Source organism: Grampus griseus, assembly GCF_964374135.1.
Source record: "Grampus griseus genome assembly, chromosome: 4".
NCBI classification, from domain to species: domain Eukaryota; kingdom Metazoa; phylum Chordata; class Mammalia; order Artiodactyla; family Delphinidae; genus Grampus; species Grampus griseus.
Window position 1 is genome coordinate 45,889,994 of NC_138997.1, and position 20,974 is coordinate 45,910,967.

General features: G+C 41.9%; 1 protein-coding gene across 1 annotated transcript in view; it reads left to right on the top strand.

The window, feature by feature from the left end:
• SCARB2 (scavenger receptor class B member 2) overlaps positions 1 to 20,974 on the top strand; it is a 68,806-nt gene that overhangs the window by 14,893 nt on the left and 32,939 nt on the right. The window contains exon 2 of the mRNA XM_082653983.1: positions 4,372 to 4,529. Coding sequence (XP_082510109.1) covers positions 4,372 to 4,529 — 158 coding nt within the window. The remainder of the gene's footprint in view (positions 1 to 4,371; positions 4,530 to 20,974) is intronic.

Consider the following 20,974-nt stretch of genomic DNA (forward strand, 5'->3'; position numbering starts at 1 on the left):
AAAACCCACACCCAGTCACATCTAATACCGTCCGTCCTCTGTATCTTTTACTGTCTCATTCTCCACATCCACTCTTTCTGATTAAGCAGAGGGCTCCAGGAGAGATGGACATGGAACAGGCAGGGAGGAAGGGCTCGCTCTGTCCAGCCACACAGGATAGTCGAATCAACCCCAGCTATCCGTAAGGAGCCCACCCCCATGACCTCCTCCGCTTGCCCAGTTTTTATTCATTCTTCCTCGCTCACTTTAAGCACTTCCTGTCTCCATCTCAGTTCGTAGAATCCATTGTCTGAACACCACGGAGACCATTGCCTGGTATACTCATTGACCATTTATTACGGGCTACTTTCCATTGTTGATTCTCTTGCCTGTGTGAATCACCATCCCCCAGATAGAGGGTAAACTCCTGGAACACAGAAACCATGTGTGTGTTGCTGGGTATCTCCTACCTGCAATGCCGGGCACAGACAGTGTTTGGCTGATTTGCATGTATAGTTCTACACTTTGCAAGAAAACCGTGGGTATAGCACTGCTTTAAATAGTTGTTAGGAAAAGGGATCACAGAGACACACAGATTTTGCTTTCCACCCACAAAAGGAACTGGCTGCACTTAGCTCTTTAGCGTGCTGGACTACCGATAAGACACACAAACTAATAGGTGCTAGATCTATGTGTTTCTGATTCTAGTGAATCTGTATCTGAATTGCTTTCTCTGTATCTGAATGTGGCTGAAATGGCTAGGGAACACCCACTTCCTCTGGGTACCCTTTAAAGGCTCCTTGGACTTGTAGCTGTCGAGCTGCTGTTATAGGGCCTTGACTGTGGCTTTGTCTTTGACTGATCATGCCTTTCTTCTGCTCTTCTCTGGTTGTCTCACATCAATTTCTTCTCTCCCAGCATCTTATAAGCAAAGTTGACGGAAAATAGAGTTTTCTAGTACTATATTTAGTTGATTGAACCAATATTTCTCCAAAACCTGCATTGTCCTTGAGGAGTGGGGAGGAGTAAAGAAAAAAAAAGACAAAAACCCTACTCTTTTTTTGTACGTCAGCACCTTCTGTTTTGAGTAGCCAACTGTTAACCTAGTATGTTCCAATATAGTAGCTGCACTTTCCTTCTCATTTTTGGTTGCTAATATCACTGCTTCATGTCGATTCCAATTAACCTCAATTTTTAGAAGATGTTTTCTGTCCTGAGCACTTTTTTTCCTAAGAAATTCCTGTGTAATGTGTTATAGGGTTCAAAGGAAGGGATGATCCATCCAGTTAAGGGGAGGGTACTCAAGGAATTCGTGGAGGAGGAGAAATTATTGCCCTGCCTTTTTCTGGAAATTTCTGGATAAGAAAAAGAGGTTCTTTTTTTTTTTAATGTATGTATGTATGTATGTATGTATTTATTATTTGGTTGCACTGGGTCTTAGTTGCGGCAGGTGGGGTCCTTAGTTGTGGCATGCGAACTCTTAACTGCAGCATGCGTGTGGGATCTAGTTCCCTGACCAGGGATTGAACCCAGGCCCCCTGCATTGGGAGCATGGAGTCTTAACCACTGTGCCACCAGGGAAGTCCCAAAAAAGAGACTCATTTTAATGAAATCAGATGACTTTGAAGGTATCTGTGGGCCTTCAAAATCCTCTAGAAGACAAATAATTATTATTTATGTGTTACACTTCTCATAGTTAACATACTAGTTTTAGGTAGGTTATATTCATGTTACTGAGCTGTTTCTAGGTGCTGTGTGTATACCTTATACCAGAGAAACTCTACCATATAACTTGTATAACTAAAATGTGTAGTAGGTTTATACCCATTTTATTAAAATGTTGTATGCTGAGGTGGGGTGGGAGAGTGGAGGAAAGGGGCACTGGGTTCCAGACCCAGTTCTGACATGAAGCAGCTGTACAACCTTGACCACAGGCCCTTCCTTACCCTGCCAGGGCCTCTGGGTTCCATCTGGTAAACCTCTCCAGGTATGCTGCCCTCTCTCTCCGGCCCGACTCTCTCCCTTGTTCCTCCCCAGATAGCTAAGACCCCTGTTTAGAAGATAAGATAAAAGACCACGAAACTCTTAAAAAAAAACTGCCTAAAATGATCGGTTAGGCTGCTCTATGGCCAGGGCAGGGAGAGAGTAATGTGTGCAGGGGCAGGCGGGGAGGGCTTCACAAAGGAGAGAGTCTCAGCTGGACCCGGAGTTTGGAGGAAAGGGGTTTCCTGGTTTGTCTTTAAATTTTTCTATCTCAACAATCTGATCTCAACTCAGTAAATCAGTACTGACAGTAAAGGCCAAGAATATTTCAGTAATGTGTTGTTTGGCTAGAAATCTGATGATTAGATGTTCCGAACTGATGCCAAACCACAAAGAGTCCCCAGTTCTATGACACGGCTGACTCATGGATGTAAACTGACTTCCAGCCCTCCAGATGACTGTTTTTGCTTTGACAAGCTTAGGTTTTCTGCATCCATTTATTCCGGTTCCACTTTGTTTTTCCCTGCAGAGATTCTTGGGATATTTTCCATTGAATAATAGAGTTATATCATCAAGTTCCCTTGCAACATTGCTTCTATTAAATTGGAGGCCTGGACTACTAAAAATTGGCATCCTGTTGTGTTCTGTGACACAGGATGTTTTAGCATGTGATTTCTGTCATGTTTTGAAGCCGTCCCTCTGTTGATTGTCATTCAAATCCTCACCAGTGATATCAGGGGATGCTTCTCTTGCAATCTAGTTACTGTTTTACTAGTGGCCCTACATTGTCTTTATCAGCAGATCCCATTTTCCTCTTTTAAAATTTTTTCTCAATGTTAATTTTCTTTATTCATTATAAAAATTTGGAAAATACAAAATCTCATCCAGGAGAAAATAACAATGACCCAAATTCCAACATGCAGAGTTAGTCACTGTTTGAATTCTGGTTTATTTATTCTGTCTATGCTTTTATCCTTCTTGAGTACTTCAGTAATCTTAACTTTAAAAATGCAGTTTTTCTTTATTAACAAGTTAACTACTAGATATTAGCTTTCTGTCTATTAACTTCGGGTGCTGTATTAATCAGGCTTCTCTTGCAATGCTGGATAACAAACAACCCCCAAATCTCAGTGGCTTATCATAGTAACATATACTCCGTACTCCTTACGGCCAGGTTGGCTGCAATTTGAGCGTAGCTGGGTCAGCCGACTTAGGCTGGACTCCTGGCTTCATGTCTGGTCTACACGTTTCCATTTTCGGGCCTTGGCTGAAGGATCACCAACTACCTGGGACAGGGCAACAGAGGGTGGCTGGTGGAAACTTGCCATGCCTCTTAAGGCCTCAGCTCGAAGTTGGCGCTTTGCCATTCCACTCATGTTCCGTTAATCAAATCAAGTCACTTGCCACACCTGAAGTCTGTAGGGTGGGAAGGATTCTCCATCCATAAAGGGGCCGTGGTGTATTAGTTTGCGAGAGCTGCCATAACAAATACCACAGACTGGGTGACTTGAACCACAGAAATTTATTGTCTCACAGTGTTCTGGGTGCTAGAAGTCTGAGATCAAGGTGTCAACAGGGTTGATTTCTTCTGAGGCCTCAGTCATGTTGGATGACAGCCCACCCTAATGACTTCATTTAACCTTTAATTTCTCTTTAAAGACCCTATCTCCAAATACAGTCACATTCTGAGGTACTAGGGGTTAGGACTTCAATATATGAATTTTTTGGGGGGGGAGCTGGCAGGGACACAATTTAGACCATAATCCGTGGTAAGGGTGGGAAACAAAGGAAGGATTGTAGCCAAAGAATACCCTAAGCACTTAACCTCAGTGTGGCTTAGCTTTCTCACCATTAAAACAGGGATATGCAAACCTATGTTAGGGGTTTGTTGGGGATTAGATGAGAAAATGCATGTGAAGCCCCTGGTGGTGAAAGTGGTAGAGCTGGGTGTGGTTCCACCTCAAATGGAAGAACCAAAGTAACCTTCTGGGGCCTCTCTTCCCGGTCTCTCATATGGGCGAGCTGGGAGTGCATGGAGCTTCTCAGAGTGGCCTGACTTCCACGGAAGCTGTCCGATCAGTAGACTCTTTGTGACGAAGCAAATAAGGCCTTTCGGGTACTCAGACTGTGGCCTTGGTTTTGGGGACACCATGTTTCCACCCATGAGCTATGGCTCTAGCATCCTTTCTTTACCACAGATATTTATAGAAAACCTGTTATGGCTCCTGAGGGCTGTGGGCTTCATATTGGCGTAAGGCATGTCCCTGCTCCCAAGGGACAGCAGCTGAATGCCTGTGGAAAACATAAGTGAGCCGGGAGGTCAAAGGACAGGGTGTCCCTCGTTCTGCCTCTGTGTTCAAAGCCAACTGCCTTACACTACGTAAATCCCCTTTTGGTTTTCTCCCCTAGAATATTGTGTTAAGGAATGGCTCGGAGACCTTTGAGTCCTGGAGGAAGCCCCCTCTGCCCGTGCACACCCAGTTCTATTTCTTCAATGTCACCAATCCAGAGGAGGTCCTCAGAGGGGAGACCCCTCGGTTGGAAGAAGTGGGGCCCTACACCTACAGGTGAGTCCCGACCCCCTCCCTGCCATACCAGCGAGAAAATGGAGCAACCCCCTGCTGTAGCCTGAGCCCCCGTCTCTTCCCACGAGCATCCTCTGTGTGCTGCGTGGGGGGCACATGTTCCGGCTACAGTTGTCTGAAATGCTGCTGGTGTTTGGCACACGTGTCAGTGGCTTTGTGGACCTGGCCAGACTCAGCCTGTTATGTTTAGAAACGCAGCTGCTTCCTCCTAAGGTGGCAGAATGTGGCTACTGAGCGACGGAGAGCTGCCCTCCACTCCCTACCCTTTTAAGGTCGTCCTGCGATTTTCTTTGGTGACTTTTAGGGTCTTTTCCTATTTCTCTCCGCCACATCCCTAGTTTTAGACCAGTTCCTAGAATTCATTGTTGGTCTGGAGACAGGACTTTCTGTCTCTTCTTTTTCTTTTTTTTTTAAACTGAGGTATAGTTGACTTACAATGTTGTGTTACTTTCTGCTGTACAGCAAAGTGATGCAGTTATACACGTGTCTGTACCTTCTTGTTTTATATTCTTTTCCATTATGGTTTATCATGGGATAGTGAATATAGTTCTCTGTGCTACACAGTAGGACCTTGTTGTTTTTCTGTCTCTTCATATTCACTCCTTTTCCCACTCCTCCAGAGTACAAGAGATAACCAGGTGGTAGGGTGGGTTAGGAGTTAGGAGCATTGCTTTAATCATTTTTTTGAAAAGATTAATAGAGGGAGATGCTGGGGGATCTTATGGTCAAAGTATTTTCCCCACTGTTGCCGTATCGCCGCAACCCGCTAGGACAGTACACTGCCCCACACGCCTCTTTCCAACAAAGTTTCTCCTTACCAAGTTTAAAAAAAAAATAGTAGAGCAAGCAGACAGCGAGATCTTTCTTCTTCAGAACTGCTGCATGGTAAAAATGCCTCACAATTCTATCGCAACCGATTGCTCAATAAATGGTTGCCCCCTGATTCATTTCCTGTGAGCCAGCACTGTCTCAGCGCTGGACTTGAGAGATAAAAATCCCGATCCCTGCCTCAGGTGCTTATGGTTTGACCCTGGAGTCGAATGACCTGTTGTGAACCTCACTTCTGCCACTTACTAGTCCTCTGAGCCTCAGTTTCCTTATCTATAGAGTGGGGATAAAAATAGGACATCCACCGTGGGATTGTTTTGAGGACTAAGTGAGTCAAGTATTTATAAAGTGCTTAGACTACTGCCTGGCACAGAATTCACGCTAATTAAGTGTTTGATGTTATTATTAGTCTTAGGGGATTGTCTTGGTCCCTTCTGTGGAAATCAGTACCCAGAATCGTAAAGATGAGCTTTATCATTATATAGTAGAGTTTTAAAAAATAAACAACACTTGGGTCCTCATTTTCAAAAGCGTTTTTATACCTTTAAAACCTCGAGAAACTCCAGGTACTGGGTAGAACCAGGCCTGCATTTGAGGCTGTCCAGCTTCGTGACAATTAGAAGTTGAGCCAGAATTAGGCTCTGAGCGTCCTCTTTGTTTGTTTTGCAGTTTTAACCATTTTTATGGTGATTAAAAAAAAAAAAACCCACATAAGATGTACCATCTTGGGCTTGCCTGGTGTTGCAGTGGTTAAGAATCCACCTGCGAATGCAGGGAACACGAGTTCAAGCCCTGGTCTGGGAAGATCCCACATGCCGCGGAGCAACTAAGCCCGTGTGCCGCAACTACTGAGCCTGCGAGCCACAACTACTAAAGCCCGCACGCCTAGAGTCTGTGCTCTGCAACAAGAGAAGCCACCGCAATGAGAAGCCCGTACACTGCAACAAAGAGTAGCCTCCACTCTCCACAGCTAGAGAAAGCCCACGTGCAGCAGCGAAGACCCAATGCAGCCAAAAATAAAAGAATAAATTAATTAATTAATTTTTAAAAAATTATTAAGAAAAAAAAAGATGTACCATCTTTACCATTTTTAAGTGCAGTTCAGTAGTGTTAAATATATTCACATTGTTGCAAAACAGACCTCCAGAACTTTTTCATCTTGCAGATCTGAAACTGTATAGCCATTAAACAACTCCTCTTTTCTCCCCACCCTGGGCCCCTAAGAACCAACATTCTACTTTGTTTCTATGAATTTGATTGCTGTAGATATCTCATATAAGTGGAATTGTACAGTATTTGTCTTTTTCTGGTTTTGTTTTGTAACTAAATTCCTTCCAGCGAGACGGATGACTTCCTCCCTACGAGAATAAACTCACCTGAGAACTAAAGAAAAACCCCAACAAACAGTCTTCCCTCTGGGTCTCCTGGGCCTGTTCCTGTCATCATTATCCTCATTGAGAAAAAGACATGGGTTCTAACCATAACCCGAGGAAACCCAGTGTTCCATTAAGACATCTTCTGGGCCATTGTGTCTGCTGCCTTAATATGCTGTTGTAGATGTGGTCATGGGAATAAATAAATCCTAGAAATAAAATAGCGTCCAACTGTTACCATACTTCCTGCATGTTCCCATCTTAGAGGGACCTAAACTGACTCCTTAGGGAAGCCTGGGAACATCTCACAAGGGTCCTTAACCCTTGATCCATGGATCCCTAAGGGGTTATGGATAGAATTCCAGGTGGTCTGTGACTTGGGGGGAAAAATTACAGTTCATTTTCATTAACCACTCACTAAAATTTAGCATTTCCTTTGAGTATAAATGTAGGCAACAGATCACAGCAGTGTTAGCGGTACGGTGGCTTCACCACTAATGGAAACACAGATATCGTTGTGTCTCATGATAGCGGTTGCTCAAAATATAATTCATGTTCATAAATACTTAAAAATTACAGTAATTGTGGACTTCCCTGGTGGCACAGTGGTTAAGAATCCACCTGCCAGTGCAGGGGACACGGGTTCTAGCCCTGGTCCGGGAAGATCCCACATGACGCGGAGCAGCTAAGCCCGTGTGCCACAACTACTGAGCCTGTGCTCTAGAGCCCACGAGCCACAACTACTGAGCCCATGTGCTGCAACTACTGAAGCCCGCGCGCCTAGAGCCCATGCTCCGCAACAAGAGAAGCCACCTCAATGAGAAGCCCATGCACCACAACGAAGAGTAGCCCCCGCTCGCCTCAGCTAGAGAAAGCCTGTGTGCAGCAACGAAGACCCAATGCAGGCAAAAAAAAAAAAAAAAAAAAATTACAGTAGTTGTTAGACCTGCTGCTACATTTTATTTAAAATGTCAGTAAAGAAGCACACATATTGCCATATCACAGATTTTTACAGTGACACCTGTATTTCAGTCATTGGTTTCCTTTGTAATCCTGGGTATTTTATTTTCTGTATGTAAAGACATTTATCTGAGAAAGGATCTACCAGGCTGCCACAGGGCCCAAGGCACAGCGAAGGTAAGAATCCCAAGAGCAGATCCTGTAGGTTGGAAGGCAGATTGGTCACTCACTGATATTTCATTTTTGCTCCATGAGTTTTCCTGCCTCCGGTTTTCACCCTGCCCTGGTCTCTCCCATTTCACTGCCACAGTGATTTTCCAAAGGACACAGCTGACATTTCCTTTCCTTCTCTGCTCAGGGTCCTAGTGACTCTCCCTGTGTGATGTTCAAGGCCTGAGCACCCCAGCTTCTTCTGTATATATAGCCTCTTTGTTTGATTTTAATTTAATTTTTTGGCACTCTCAACCTAGAATTTTATTCTCCAACCAGAGCTAGTTCTATGCTATAACCAGAACTGTCCAATAGAAATTTAATATGAGTGTCAACTTAAAAAAAAAAAAAAAACAGGGCTTCCCTGGTGGCGCAGTGATTGGGAGTCCGCCTGCCGATGCAGGGGACGCGGGTTTGTGCCCCGGTCCCGGAAGATCCCACATGCCGCGGAGCGGCTGGGCCCGTGAGCCATGGCCGCTGAGCCTGCGCGTCCGGAGCCTGAGTTCCGCGGCGGGAGAGGCCACAGCAGTGAGAGGCCCGCGTACCGCAAAAAAAAAACCAAAACAAAAACGTGCAACATAAGAGCTGTGAGTTGAGTTTATTCTGTGTCTTACGGAGGACTATAGCCTAAGAGACAGCCTCTCAGATAGCTCTGAGAAACTGTTCTAAAGAGGTAAGGAAGGGGAACTTCCCTGGCAGTCCAGTGGTTAAGATTCCACACTTCCAATGCAGGGGGCATGGGTTGGATCCCTGGTCAGGGAACTAAGATCACATGCCACTAGGTGCAGCAAAAAAAAAAAAGAGGTAAGGAAGGAGTCAGAATATATATGAATTTTTTTGCAGGAAAAAGAAACATGTAGTCAAAACATCAAAAGATTACTTCTAATCACAAAAACAGACATCTCAAGTTAATGATTTTAGTGCTTTTCTATGTATGGGAAGATGCAAGAATCTGAGTCATTGAAATATTTCCTTAGGTATGTACCTTAATTATCTAGGGGCTGGTATCCAAAGCACAAAATGCTTCCTGTTTTTCTGCATCCTGAATTCCCCTCAGGCTCAGTTTTGGTAGGCAACTGCAGGAGCTAATGGCTTGATCCTATAGAACTAAAAGGGCAAGCAACATTTTTTTGTTGTTTACAGTGCCCCACCTTGGTCATAAATTTGACCAAGGCTTGGGAGGCATTTCATGACCAATTTGTCCCACAGCCCTAGGAGTGCTTATTCCCAGGTCAGGCAAGGATCTTAGTGATAGGCCATTCATATGCTATATCTGGCTTAGGCCCTATTAACCTAAACAACCTAAAATCCTCTGCATCTTCTGTTTTCCTACTCTATTATGATCCAGGAAATGTTTTCCCCTTGTTGTTTCTTCTCATATTTAAAGTTGCACTATTACAATTACCTTTATCTGTATATATGTGATCATATATATATGTGTGATCAATTGCCTCAAGATATTTAGCCATCATTAATTTTGTTGGAGGCCTGGTTACACATCAGGTAATGCAGGATACAACAATCTGATAAAATAGAATATAAGTAAACTAACGAGTAACATTAATAAGATAGTATAGCAGAGAGACAAAAAGTATAAATAGTTTGAAAACAACAAAGAGAGAACAAATTAAAACAATGATTAGTATAACTAGTTGTAATCTGGATCTCAATAAGCCATCAAGTCCAGAGGGGAGCCAGTTAGAGAAGCCAAATTCTGGAGAGATTAGGTAAAGAGAAAAAGATAAATGTTTCATCTTCATTTGCAGAGGTATACTTCATCAACTTGCCACATATCATAGCATAAGAGGAAAGGTTTTCTGGAACACAAAGATTAAAAGCCAGTATATTTCAGAAAAAAATCATAAGATTATAAATCATATTTTTCAGTTCATTAAGTTCCATATAATTAATTCTTGTTGATCTTGATAAACGCATCAGGTTTTCTATTAGAGTTTTATAATTTCTTACCCAGTTCAGTGGTATGATCTAAAAGTCATCAGAAACCTATATTTGTCAAAAAAATCCTTTTTATGAATTTTCTTGAAGATTTTCATTTTTGTAAAAGCATCAGAATAAAACAGACTGTCTATAAATAACAAAAGACTTAAAATGACATGGTTAAAGATTTGATTACAGTGCAGTTGACAAAGCAACTTGGTTATTTCTGTGACAATACAACATTTTAAGGAATAATTAGAATCATAACTATATAGTACAGGGAATTATAGTCAATATCTTATAATAACCTATAAAGGATAAAAATCTGAAAAAGAAAATATATATATATATATACACCTATAAAGGATAAGAGTCTGGAAAACAATCTGAAAAAGAACCTATAGAGGATAAGAATCTGAAGAAATCTGAAAAAGAATATATATCAATATGTATATATAGATATATATACATATATATCTATATATATCTGAATCACTTTGCTGTACACCTGAAACTGACACAATATTGTAAGTCAACTATACTTCAATAAAAATTAAAAATTTTTAAAACCTTAATTTCTAGTGAAAACTAAGAAGTAAGCAAGTATGTACTTTTATGTTAGCATTCTGTAGATTGGCAAACTTATAAATACCATTTATGATTTTTAAAAATGTGCCCTTGGGGCTTCCCTGGTGGCGTAGTGGTTAAGAATCTGCCTGCCAATACAGGGGACATGGGTTCGAGCCCTGGTCTGGGAAGATCCCACATGCCGCAGAGCAACTAAGCCCATGCACCACAACTACTAAGCCTGTGCTCTAGAGCCCACTAGCCACAACTGCTGAACCCAGGCACCACAACTCCTGAAGCCTGCGCACCTAGAGCCTGTGCTCTGCAACAAGAGAAGCCACCACATTGAGAAGCCCCTGCACCGCAGTGAAGAGTAGCCCCCGCTTGCTGCAACTAGAGAAAGCCTGCGTGCAGCAACGAAGACCCAACGCAGCCAAAAATAAATAAATTTTAAAAATTAAGATCTTTAAAAAATAATTATTAAAAAATAAAAACATGCCCTTTTATGGAAAAATTTTCAATGTGACACAAAACATTTATTAATGGTGCTAAATATCTTTAATTTCTCTATAAAAGGAAGCCTATTTTCAGTAATCAGGTTTTCAGTATCTTTATTTGGGAATGATCTAGATATTTAGTACATTTCCATCATTTAACTTAACTTAGCAAAACTCTAAAGTTTCAAGTTACCAAAAATCTGGAGAAACTATTTTTAAGTAGACATACCATAAAACATAATAATTCTTAAACAGTACACACTAAATGGCTCTTATCCCATTTATATCTATTTAACTCATTTGTTTCCAACAATTATATTTAGATTACCCTGAAAACTTCAGGAGACATTAGACCACGTCAGCCATCATTCCAAGCTATTTTTCTTGCTGATAAATTTTAAAACAGAAATAATATGAACATATTTGACTAGGTTCAATAAAAGTAAGACATGTCTGTATTAATGAAACCAACAAACTTAAACTTTAAACCATATATTAATTTAATATTGAACATTTCCCAGATCACATGAACTTGAAATTCATTTGGGTTAGTTTCTATTACATTCAAAAATATTTAATTTCTAAGTGCCTCCTGTAAGTCAGTTAAATAGGGCTCCTTTATAAATTAATATTGATGATACTGTCTGGAGGTAGAGACATATCTATAATGTACACACAGACATATAACAGACATAACCAGAGATCTCATAACTTCATTTTACAACTTAGTCGTGAATCAGGTATTACAATATAAACTTACTAGTTTATAAATAACAGTTGGTGTAAGTTAAATTTATTTGCTTAGATGACTTAGCCTTTTTACAAAGACAGTTGCTTTCAATTCCCCAAAGAACTGGTCTGCCTAAATGATATCAAATGATTGATTTATGCAACTACATTTTCTTTAATTTGCTTTTTTATATCAATGAGAAGATTTCCAGCTAAACTGGAAATTAGGAGTTCTATGTTCTAGAACTTTAGGGTTCATTTTATCATGCCTTCAAAAGTTTGCACAAGGCATTCAACAAAGGCCCTCTTTCTGAGTGCACAAGTCAAACCCAGACCAATTTACCCTAGGGGCAAAAAAAGTCTCCACTATTGCTTTATCAGGCCCTGAATATTAGCCCCCAGTTTTTGTTTCGTATTGTGCGGGCTCAGGTAACTCTGTTTCCTTTAGTATGTTTAATTAATCCTGCCTTAGGGGCAGATTTATATGCTCTGTATTATAATACCAGGCAGGAGAAGCATTCCCCAGTGAGACATAATGTCTATCCCACAGTATAAATAGGCAAAAGAGATGTAACCATCTCACAGAAAGCCCATTCAAATATGCCAATTTTTTTTTAAATTTATTTTTGCCTGCGTTGGGTCTTTGTTGCTGTGTGTGGGCTTTCTCTAGTTGTGGCAAGCGGGGACTACTCTTCGTTGCGGTGCATGGGCTTCTCATTGCGGTGGCTTCTCTTGTTGTGGAGCATGGGCTCTAGGCACACGGGCTTCAGTAGTTGTGGCACACGGGCTCAGTAGTTGTGGCTCGCGGGCTTTAGAGCACAGGCTCAGCAGTTGTGGCGCACAGGCTTAGTTGCTCTGCAGCATGTGGGATCTTCCCGGACCAGGGATTGAATGCGTGTCCCCTGCATTAGCAGGCAGATTCTTATCCGCTGCGCTACCAGGAAAGCCCCAAATACACCAATTTTTAAAAAATAAATTTTTATCTCAATTCTATCAACTCTTATACCTTTAACTTTAGCCAAGTGACCCAGGCCCTTTTGTCAATCTTTAACTTGATTAATTGGCCTAACTGTTGCCTCAAGCAATTGCTGGTTAGGTATCTTAGTATAATTTTATTCCAGCCTTTAAAAAAAATTTTTTTTACTGGGCTAAATAAACCAGACTTGTTTGGGGCCCTTTAATGTTGGGGGGACCAATAGGGGGTCTCTTTGGCCCATTCAACTTTAGGTAATGTTGTATCAAAGTCTTTGTTTTTTTTGTTTGTTTTATTTTGTTTTTTGGCCGCGCTGTGCGACTTGCGGGACCTTAGTTCCCTGACCAGGCATTGAACCTGGGCCCTCGGCAGTGAAACCACAGAGTTCCAACCACTGGACCACCAGGGAATTCCCTGAAGCCTTTGTTTTAATCTCATCAATGTCCATTTTATTTATCGCATTTTTAAATCACTATCTAAAGATTTCTATCCTGCTGGGACGAGTCCCTTTAAAATTTCCACCTTGTTGGGAAGCAGTCTCTTGACTTCCCCCTCAACATTTCCTATTCCCTTGTTAATCAACCGGATTAACGTTAATTAACCTAATGTTTTTATTAGTATCCTAAGACCCATCAAGGGAAAGCCAAGACTACAAATAAGGCTTCCCAAATCGTTTTGTTTTATTTTATTTTAAACTATGGGAATTCTTAAGGTTAGAATCTTAAGAATTCCCATAGTTTATTCAGAGGTTGTTAATAAACCTCTGTATCTACCTTTTAATTTGCTCTTTTTATAGGTACCAATAAAACAGCTATTTATAATGAGAGCTCTCTAAAAATTTACCAATTTAGAAGTTTCTTCAATTTAAAAGATCCATTGTCTGGCCATTGATGAGTAGTATCTTAATAATGATAACCAGTAAGATGCAACAGGCACCCGCAACAAGGGAGTGCAAAGGATGCAGCCTTCAGAAGATCCAGAAAATTTACTCCAAAAAAATAGTCTAAGAGGGCTTCCCTGGTGGTGCAGTGGTTGAGAGTCTGCCTGCCAATGCAGGGGATGTGAGTTCGTGCTCCAGTCCAGGAAGATCCCACATTGGGGAGCGGCTGGGCCCATGAGCCATGGCCACTGAGCCTGCGTGTCTTGTGCTCCGCAACGAGAGAGGCCACAACAGTGAGAGGCCCGCGTACTGCAAAAAAAAAAGTCTAAAAAAATAAAGGCCTTTGTTGTACAGGTGGACGCAACGAGGATTGAGAAGACAAAGGTCCCTTATGAACTGGGACCCCTTATGACAAATTTTCCTGAGAGCTGGCACAGCCAGACAAAAAGACTGTTTGGAATCCCAGTCTATTTGACGGGCTGTCAAATGTACATCGTAGGTGTACTTTCCTGATGGCGGACACTGTGCTCTCAAAACACAGAACAAAATGCCTAAGACGATCAAGTAGAACATTTACATCTCAGAGGCATAGGGAGAGAAATGCAAGTTCCTCCTAAATCCTAAGAGGGCTTTTGTTCCTTTAAGTTCAGAAATCTGAAAAGATATTTTATCAAGCTGGCTTTCTCTAACTGGGTATGCAAAAACCAGTTTTAGAATGGCAAAAAGAGCCCCTTCTCAGCCATTTTTAGGGTGAGATTTCCTTAGTTCTCACTTAAGTACTTGCAAGTATAAATTCTGTACATCCCTAAACCTGGCTGGGTTTTAGTTGTTAGTTGGAGGTTGGCTTTCTGATACCCCTCATTTCTCTGTTTGAGAAACTGTTTCCTATTTTAAAGTTGAATTTGTCAGGAATAAAATTTACTAATGAAATTGTGTGATGGGCAATGTGCTGCTTGTGAGCTTAACCCCTCTAGGTGTTACCCTAGAGTCACTTCTGCTCTTCTACGTGTCTCTTCTAAAACAACCATTGGTGCTGGGATCAGTGAGTGGCCAACTCTCATACATGGTCCCCAGACAAGCACGTTTTAAACTAATGAGTGGATTTCCTTATGGGACTCTGCTTCCATCACTCCCATAAATGTCTTAGTTGCCTGAGAAAGCCATAACTGACTGGGAGGACCCTTGTCCCTCTTCCTCTGAGCAAAGCTTTCATGTGATATCTTCACTTTTATCCCGACAGAGTCTGTTAAGGTAGCCAAATTGAGGAAGGATGTCAGGTCAGCTTCCTACTTAATCACCTAGTCCAAGCCTCCTTAGGGTCTTTCAGCTGAGCAAACTCGTCCCAGTGTTTATCACCTGAGGGTAACCTCAGTGTCTTTCAGTTGAGCAAATATAGGCACCTCTTCTGGAACCTAAGTTCAAGGATAACCTACCCCTCATAGTGAGGAGTTTAACAACCTCTGAATAAACTCAGGATCTTCAGCTAAGAGTGGGAGATCCGGTACCAAGAGAGACTCACTTAAATTTGTCTGGACTCGTTGAGGAGGCAGACTGGCACAAGGGGCCCTGCTGGTGTCAAGGCTCTGGATCCTTGTAGAATTCAGGCGAAGGAGAGAAGTCTGCTCTGGGTTTTCATGGCTGCCAAAACTGCTGACAAAAAAAAAGGCACAACATAAGAGCTGTGAGTTGAGTTTAGTCTTACTGAGGCCTATAGCCCAGGAGACAGCCTTTCAGATAGCTCTGAGAAACTGTCCCAAAGAGGTAAGGGAGGGGCCAGGATATATGTGAACTCTTTTGCTGGAAAGAAACACATAGTTGAACATCAGAAAGTTACTGCTAATCACAAAGAATAGACATTTCAAGTTAATGATTTAAGTTGTTTTCTATGTATGGGAAGATGCAAGAATCTAGGGTCATTGAAATATTTCCTTAGATATGAACCTTGACTATCTAGGGGCTGATATCCAAAGCACAGAATGCTTCCTGTTTTTCTCCATCCTGAATTCCCCTCAGGCTCACTGTCGGTGGGCTACTGCAGTGGCTGATGGCTTGATCTTTGTGGAACTGTAATTGCAGGCAACATTTTTGTTTCTTTACATGAGCCACATATGTAATTTAAAATTTTCTAGGAGTCACATTAAAAAAAAAGTAAAAAGAAACAGGAGAAATTAATTTGAATATTTCATTTACCTCCAAACTACTTAAAATAGTATCATTTAAACATGTAATCAATATTCAGAATTATTAACAAGGTACTTTGCATTCTTTTTTTCATAGGAAGTCTTTGAAATCCATGTGTATTTTACATTATAGCACATTGAATTTAGGACTAACCACTGTTCAAGTGTGTAATAGCCTCGTGTGGCTAGTGGCTACCATAGTGGACAGCACGGTTCTAACCAAACTCCAATTAATTTTACAGCCCTAGACACCCTACCCTGTCAGTAAGCATGCCGTTCCCTCAGTCAAGAAGGAACTCCACCACCTCTCTCTGTTCTCCCCTAGATTTTCCCTGACTTTGAATGCACTCTGCCTGGTATGTGATAAAGTGAAAGGAAAGAACCAAATCCTTTCATCTCTGCATATCCAGTGTCCAGTGAATATCTATAGAATAAGTGAATGAAACATCCTCAGCCGTGGTTTAAATCCACAGGACACAAGTGGCTCAGCTGGAACCCCAGGACTGAGTCAGGGAAACCCAGGACCCAAGGACAGGTTCAGGAAAGGGGAATAGGGTCCTGAAAATGAGTGACTTTGTTTAGGAACGGCTACTCACATGTGCATTACAAACTGCTAAGTGTTCCTAGTAGGGTTGAGTGGGCTGTGAACTGGGATTTGTAGGAAAACCTGGCTTTTTAGGGAGACCTACAGCCCCTCTAATGGGTCTTTTGTAATCATTTGGTGGATCTGATCTCTGTCACTTATGACTTAATTATGCTATTGTTTAGCTACATGGGAAAGACAGAACATTCCAGTAGCTCTGCCCCAGTATTTGATAGTCCCACGGGTTCCCTCCAGACTGAGTCAGCTGTGTGTGTGCAAAGAAGGCGAGGGCATGCGGCCCCCCATTGGTCAGTGTGGACTGGCCTGGGGTGGGAGTCTCTGAGATGGGGAGGCCACGCTGGGCAGTGCAGGGCCTGATTGATTGGACACACAATTTACAGTGGCACATTCCCCATGACTTTCACGTATTCATGAGTTCAGAATATTAGTGTTTTTGGAAAAAGATGGTGGAAGTTCCACACATAGATAAAAAGCCAGTCAGTCTGGTTTAAGGAATGTAGTGTGTTATTTACATTTTTATTAAGCTGTGGATGGAGCAGCCCTGGAACAGGTCTGTTGACACAAAGCTAATTTGCCTCACGATCCTGTTGCTTAGTGACCTACTTGCCTAAAACTGTGTATCCAATGGCTTCTGCAACCTTTTTGAGATTTTTCATTTTGTCCGGTTTCTTTTTCTATTTTGCCTACTATTTAGCATTTCAAGAATTTTTTAAAAAATTAATGTGTCCAAGGGCTCTATCAACTAACTTTCATGTTTCTAACATGTATTTGCTGAATTTACAATATCCCATTAAACATCTTCTCCTTGACTTTCTTAGTTTTGCTGTTTGGATTGTTAATTTCTTTTGTAAGGTCTTATTACTGCTTTGATAGTAAGGAAAAAGATGTGAGGGACAAATATTTCCTAAGTGTTTTTTAATTATTATTCACTGACCATTAAGTAATACTGGATTACAAAGTAATCAACATGTACAATATCATATATAGCATTACCTTTAAAAGAGTAAAATATATTTTATATTATAAAAGTAATATATATAAGCAGCAAAGATAAAGTTGAAAGTACAGGAAAGTAAAATAAAAAAACTACTGCTACCCTCCATGATTTCACTGTCTCAGAGATAACCAGTGCTAATGGATAGATTCTCAGTCATTTTCACATGGTTGTGTCTTACTTTTACATGGTTATACTGTCTATAATTATGCATGTTCATGTACATACGTGTATATTCTCACTTAATATTACATCAGAGGTATTTTCCCATGTATGTGTTAGTCATTATACAAATATATTTTCGTGATGATAATATTCAAGAGATAGAGGAAATATATTACTATACTTAACCACTCCCTTCTTCTTGGATATGTCTATCAGTTCTCGTTCCATCCTTTGGTTACCACATGGATTGAATGTTCTCCTCATGTTTGCCAACCGATTGTGTTTCCACATTCTTAGTTCTTGTCCTTTGCCAGTTTGCCTGTCTGGGTTCCAGTGTGTTCATGCCACTCCATAAGCTTTTTATATAATAACGATGTTAACCCTGTGTCACAATTGTGGCAACTGTTTCTCTATTGTTTGCATTTTTTTTTTTTTTTTTTTGCCGTACTCAGGCCTCTCGCTGTTGTGGGCTCTCCCGTTGTGGAGCACAGGCTCTGGACGCACAGGCTCGATGGCATGGCTCACGGGCCTAGCTGCTCTGCGGCATGTGGTATCTTCCCAGACCGGGGCACGAACCCGTGTCCCCTGCAACGGCAGGCGGACTCTCAACCACTGCGCCACCAGGGAAGCCCTTGTTTGCATTTTTAATTTTAAACTTTATATGTAACCAAATCTGTAATGAACTTTTCTATCATTTCTGAGTTTAAAAAGTCCCACTTCCTTCAAAGGTTTGATATTCAAGTCTATTTTCTTGTAGTTCTCTTTTTTTCACATTTAATTTCTTATGGATCTAATTGTCTCCTTACAATTTAGCCAAGATAGGAACTTAGTTTAAAGTTTCAAATGCTGTACTCTTATTCCTTTGGTCCTTTACTCAACTCTGAGCCAAGCTCTATATATATATATATATATATATATATATATATATATATATATATATATATATATATATATATATATATATATATATATATAAAAAATACCAAAGAGATGGTAAAAAAAATTTAAATGCCATGGTTTTTGTTTCCATTATTGTAAGAGGATGCTTATCTCTTTTTCTAAACCTGACTCACTCTACTCTGATAGGACCGTTTTTCTCAAAATAGAAACAGAAATAGCTTTAGATAAATCAGTTTTTTAAAAAATCAAAAGTGAGAAAAATAGAAAAAGATCTGCTTCTTATCCTATACAAAAAGGTGGCAACCAGGTGGCTTTTAAATGCATGTGGAGTCCTGGGTGAGCCAGCAGGGTCAGGGTAACACTTGGAGGACGGGGAACCATTTCCATCTTCAGCAGTGAAGCTGTTTCTTATACATGGCCAACAAACATGGGCCACCGCCCACCCCCTACCCAGTGCTTTTTCTCCGAGTCCTGTTCTGGACTCTGGGTTTTCAGTCTTTCTCCTAGTTGACAAGGCAGTGGTGATAGAAAGTTCAGCAGCCCGCTGTTCAGACTCCGCCTTTGGCCGGCTTTCCTGCTCTGCCCTCTCTTCTGGGTCGTCCCATCCACTCTGACTGCACTTCACTTCCCTGCCATGCCCCGAGCTGCAGGCTGCTGTTTTTTTTTTCTTTAACATACACAAAGTTGGAAGAAGCTTTTTATTTATCTATTTTTGGCTGTGTTGGGTCTTCATTGCTGCGCGCGGGCCCTCTCTAGCTGCGGGGAGCGGGGGCTACTCTTCACTGTGGTGTGCGGGCCTCTCACTGCGGCGGCCTCCCCTGCTGCAGAGCACAGGCTCAGTAGTTGTGGCGCATGGGCTCAGCAGTTGTGGCTCATGGGCTGCAGAGCGCAGGCCCAGGAGCTGCGGCACACGGGCCTACCTGCTCCGCGGCATGTGGGATCGTCCCAGACCAGGGCTCGAACCCGTGTCCCCTGCATTGGCAGGCAGACTCCTAACCGCTGCGCCACCAGGGAAGTCCTGGCTGCTTTTTCTAAACCGCCTGTGCAGTGCATCATCCTCTGCCCCACCACAGTTTTCTCACCCTCCACTTAGGAAACACATCCTGTGCTGTCGTGCGATGCTGCCTGCCTTGCTCTCCCTCTGCCTCTGTCTGGGAGCCCCTCCACCCTCCCACTCCCGGGAAGCCTACTCCTTCTGAAACCAAGTGTGCTCCTGCCCAGTGTTCCCTCAGGACACCCATTCCAGTTGCCCACCCCCCCTGCCCCCGACCTAGCACCTTGGGGTCAGCTTCAGAGCTCTTTCTACATGTGAGGTAGCCCTTTAAACGGCAGCCTGCTCTGCTCTGCTGAGGGCAGGACCCAGGTCTTAACATCTCTCCATCTCAAGAACTTAGCACAAGCCCCCTCCTACATGATATTAGTAGCTAATGTTTCCTAAAGCACTTAGTATGTGCCAGGTAGTGTTCTAACTGGATGACAAGCTTATGTGGCTTTAATTCTCACAACAACCCTACAAGGAAGGGATGCTGTTATTTCCATTTTACAGATGAGGAAACTGAGGCACAGAAGTTAGTAATGGATGAAGCCAGGATTGAATGCAAGCCTGACAATGAGATCTCAACCCAGACTCTACCCAGTGTGTTCAGTCACTTCTTATAGGAATCCTCAACAGGGAGCATCGGGTGAATGGAGAACAGAAATGACTTGGAACATTGGGTTATATGGTGGTATTGAATGTATCTAATTTATCCAACACCTCTGAGGAATTAGATATTGCAGAGATGTTAGTTTTCCAATTGATTAAAATTATTCCTTTTGGTTTCCTCATCTCAGGCGTATTTTTTGCCTTCTGTGATGGTGAGATTTTGCCTAAACATTCAGTAGGTTAAAAATTCTTTTTTGTTTTAAAAGGTAAGAACTTCTTTTAAAAAAAGGTTTTAAATGAAATATCTGTAAAATCAATTATGTATTTTCCTGCTAGATTAAACAGTTCATGGGGCATAATCAACCTTTTCTTAGTGACTAGGGCTATCATTGTGATTAACAAATAGTAAACTGTATTCTGCGCCTGTGATGTCCTGGGGCGTTTGACATCAATCAGTAGGATTAATTAGTATCTACTAAGTACCAGGGACTATACCGGGCACTTTCAAGTATGGTTCCTTAATTAATTGTCTAGGCCTGCGATTTTGCTTTGCCTTTTTGTTTTTTTAATTTTGTTTCTATTTCTGGAAGCTTCTTTGGTCTTCTCTGACACAGTAGAGCACTAATCCGTCACTTCTTGCTCTCAGTCTGCTGTTCACCAGGACAGCGCCCTGCCTCTAGCTGACTATGGTTGATCAGCTATCGGGAGATTTGGGTAACGAGACTTGTTGCTCTTGTTACTAAACTCCCTCTCCTTTTGCTGTGACCTCCCTAGGGTCACCAGCGTGACAGGAGTGCTTGGAAGGGGAAGCCTTTTGGGTTTCCTCTGACTGTCACATGTTGTTTTGAGACGGAGGTCCCTTGCCATCCCTCCCCTTGGTTTTCATGGCCTCTGCAGAGCTGGAGGCCACTCCTGACAGCCCTGTGACACTGTCTCCCTTCAGTTAGATGGCTCAGCAAAGGCTGTGTGTCGGCCATGCCCGAG